The 3,914-nt window shown below is 40.8% G+C and overlaps 1 protein-coding gene across 1 annotated transcript in view; it reads left to right on the top strand.

Moving 5' to 3' along the window:
• Positions 1–2,173: 2,173 nt before the first annotated feature.
• The window catches only part of map1lc3b (microtubule-associated protein 1 light chain 3 beta), a 7,569-nt gene continuing 5,828 nt past the window's right edge, over positions 2,174–3,914 (top strand). The window contains exon 1 of the mRNA XM_076106552.1: positions 2,174–2,456. Coding sequence (XP_075962667.1) covers positions 2,417–2,456 — 40 coding nt within the window. The 5' untranslated portion in view covers positions 2,174–2,416. The remainder of the gene's footprint in view (positions 2,457–3,914) is intronic.

Below are 3,914 nucleotides of genomic sequence, written 5' to 3'. Positions count from 1 at the left end.
AAAATAGGATGCACTGGGATGTCCTTTGTGGATAAACACTCACACCGTCACATTATACCCAAACAGAAAGAACTGGAAAAGAAAGGTGAAGAGGCAAGTGCTAGTGTAGAGTGAAAACAAAGACATCTTACATGTATGTGTTCATGCTTGTGAAGGGGCACGGTGATGTTATCAATGTGCATTTGGAAAACTAACACAGGCCTGACTCTTAGGTTGTCAGAATGCCAGTGTCTCTATTGCAGCAGGGGCTTCCCTTATTACAGTCAAAGACTCAAGCTAATTTAAAAAACTGTTTTGTGATTTCTGCATGCAGTAATGAGTGTAGTTAGGTTCACCAGCACCTGTCTTTGCACTGGTCCCTGAGACCAGCGCGGTTCCGGGGATTCAACAGGTGATCAGAGTTCTCCACCTGCTGGACAACACATAGAACAGCATCTTCTCCTTGGCCTACATTCTTTGAACTACAACTTCCATCAGCCCTGCGTGTCCATGAGCAGAGAGGAACAGTAATTATGTGTATTTACTCAAGTCCTGGATTTAATTACAATTTAAAGGTATTCCTTCCCCCCCCCCCACACTTCTATTCCACCACCGAAAATGTACTACCAACGGTACACAAAGTAGTCAAACTCACCGCCAGGAGCTGCTTCTGCAATACCAACAATACAAGCAGACAGCTTAAATTCAGACAAAGGTTCAGGGAAAATGAGTTCAGAAAACTGAGTAGTGAACTTTGTCACTGAGTCAATGAACTTTGAGTCAAGTTTTACTCCACAGGAGATCTATCCATCTGTGGAGGTGACAGTTACATTTTATGTTACTTTAATACTGACATGTGTTACTGTTTAGACGATGTCGCTCTGCGTTTTCTACAAAGTAGGCTTAACTGATATGATAATCAAACTGTTTTATAAGCAGTTTATTCATTTAAAAACATTACACATACCTGCTATAAAGCTGCACTAACATGCTGTAATGATAATAACTGGCTTTTCAACCGTAAAAACAAACACAGGTTGCTAAACGTTTCCCAACGTGTGTCCTTATTAGCAGTGCAAACTGCTATTTTATGACAGTATGAGGCTGCTTTATGTACTATGTACCCTTATGTAACGGTCAAGATATTCTTTGATCACTGTGAAGTGAAAATGTTTTCTTTAGAAGAGTCTAAAGTGACATGGTGTTCTGGTCCTGTTTTCCCTCAGTCTGCCCAGTTATAGTTTGTCCCTACTAATTATAAAGTGGATTTACCACATAAATTAAGATTTCCGATGTTACTGCCATTACCAAGGAAAGTTGAACCAGTATTGAGCTGTTCTCTCTCAAAGCCAGAAACCAGAGAGCATAGTCAGAGACAATGACTGGTTTTGTGGACCCACAGAAGGTTTGTTTCCTTTTTTATAGGGAAATTAGTTTTACTGTGCTGGGTGCTCTCAGTGTCATCTGAAATCTTTCACAAGTCATTATCTATGGAGTAGTTCCAAATTTTATGCTTGATGACATCACACATTTGAGTTTTAGCACTCTAGCCTTTTGACATACAAGAGATGTTCAGTTTGGGACTGTCTTAGACCATAAAATCATGTAGACATTTTGAAAATGGGTGTAGCAGAATAAGAATACAGCCTACTGGAAAATAATAAAAAAGTATATTGTTTTTCTGCCAGGGTGTTTTCAGTCAAACTGACTTGTTCATTAGAGGCTGCTGTTTTAAATGTTTTAAATGTTGGGACATTGATAAAAGGTGATCTGATCTGGTCTTGGAATAAAACCTTTATTAAGGAACGATGCTAGATTATTATACCTTCCAAATGGGAAAACAGCATGTTTTTAATTTCGAGCAGATGACTCAAAATATAGACCTTTGTGTTAACAGTTTTCTCACTTACATTTAATATTTTCAATGGTGGTGCATTATTTGCCCTTTTCTGTTACGAGAAAACTAAAGTTTCTAAAAGTGTTTTTATCTTAAATTGAATTTGGCAGAGAGAGAGAGAGAGAGAGAGAGAGAGAGAGAGAGAGAGAGAGAGAATTTTCAAGTCATATTCATTTTATTCTAAACTTTTGTATTTTGATGCTTTGGCACATTTTTTGAGAGAGAGAGAGCGAGAAAGAGAGAGAGAGAGCAGAGAAAAGAGAAGAGAAGAGGAGAGAGGCACATGACGTCAGAGGTCAGCTGACAGGTTTGTTTTGCTTGCTCGAGCTCGTCCCGACAACAACACAGCCAGAGGAAGGTAGCAGCGACGTCAGACCTCCACTAAACTAGAGTCCTTTAGTTTGTATTTTACCAACAAGCCACCTGCACAGACACCGCGGATAGTTTCTCAAACCGTTTTTGAGCTTTTATAGTTCCGCTTTGATACAGCCGCTACCTCCGTTTCTCCGTCTACTGCCAACTGGTTGACTTTGACGCAATATGCCTTCAGAAAAAACCTTCAAACAAAGAAGGACATTCGGTAGGTGATGTCACTCTGCTTTTACCATTTTAAAAAGCAACTCCTCTGCGTTGTGTCTTTTGAGTAAAGGCTGTACGTTAGCAGCTAGCTAACGTTAGTTGAGTTTACAGTTTGTTTACCACACAGGGGAGATGGCCTGCTGGAGCTAGTTAGAAAAAACCTAACCATGGAGGCCTGTGCTCGTGTCAACTTATCTACAAAGAAGATAAGACATAACAGTTCTAATGATATCTGTTCTCGCTGGTATACGTGCATGTTATATATATATATATATATTATAGATTACACTAGGCCGAGAGGCTGCAGGCCTGTCTCTCTCTCTCTCTCTCTGTTTATTTGCATCAGAGCTGCGGGAGAAAAACAAAGTGGTGTCGAAACGCAGGGCAGAGAAAGACGGGAGCTGCAGGATTGGGGGATGGGACAGTATGTGTTTAGGAGAAGAGGAGTAGAAAGAGACGACGGGATCAGATAGTGCGGAGTTCAGCTTTTGTTTCCTTTTGTTCGAAGGTAGGCCACAGCCTCGGTGCGGAGTTTAGTTTCACTTACGATTCTCAAATCACAGAGCTAAAGACGAGACTTGCTCTTGTTTTTTTCCTCTTTCAAATACAATGTAACTAAGTGTATCCACTTGTCTTTCTCTTACATACTTTGTGGCGCTTTTTTTGTAATTTAGTACACAAGAGAATAGAAATGAAAAACGAATTAACTCAGTATAGTTCTATAAATTGGCCTTGGCTTTTCTTGAGTGTTGCGCATCTTGAACGAACAGAAACTGGGGACCGTCGCCCTCAGCAATGGGAATATAATTGCCAGTATGACTAAAAGTAACCGACTTCCTGCTAGACGTCACGTAATTGGTCCGAATTTGCACAACTCGGGCACGTGAGGGCCAGACAGCAAAGAGAAACACGGTGTCACGCGCAGACCACTAGCTGTTTGTTATGGCCATCACTTGACTATATGTATATATATATATAATACACACATGTTGTGTGTGTATTAGTGGTGTTCACAGTGTGATAGTGTTTTATTTTTTTTAACCCACGTGACACTGCCTTGTGTAATATCTGATTCCACAGCTAATACACTTTTAATGTTTCAGTGTTCATCACATGTGTCGCTACACACCGAGTGTGACGAGTGAAACGGGTCCAGTTGCACATCTGTATGATAGGTCACAGGGTGACTCAGGGATCCACAGGGAATCTTCCAGTCGTGCTAGGCGGTACCGATTAATTCCAAAATGATGACACATGACAGGAATGTGTGATTAAAAACCCCACAGGCACATGTTAGACCGACTGCTTCCCTTTTTGTTTTCCTCTTTTATTTGATTGGAAACTGACGAGTCAAAGGCTGTTTGTCGCTTGGTGTCGTCAATAGAGACGCACTAACGCACACAGAGCCTCCCTGTGATCTCATCAACCTGGTTGAAATGTAATCGTGGAACAATGTCCT

Source organism: Anarhichas minor, unplaced genomic scaffold (genome assembly GCF_050575085.1).
Source record: "Anarhichas minor isolate MPS153535 unplaced genomic scaffold, ASM5057508v1 ptg000034l, whole genome shotgun sequence".
Lineage (NCBI taxonomy): Eukaryota > Metazoa > Chordata > Actinopteri > Perciformes > Anarhichadidae > Anarhichas > Anarhichas minor.
This window is presented reverse-complemented; position numbering and strand designations above follow the sequence as displayed.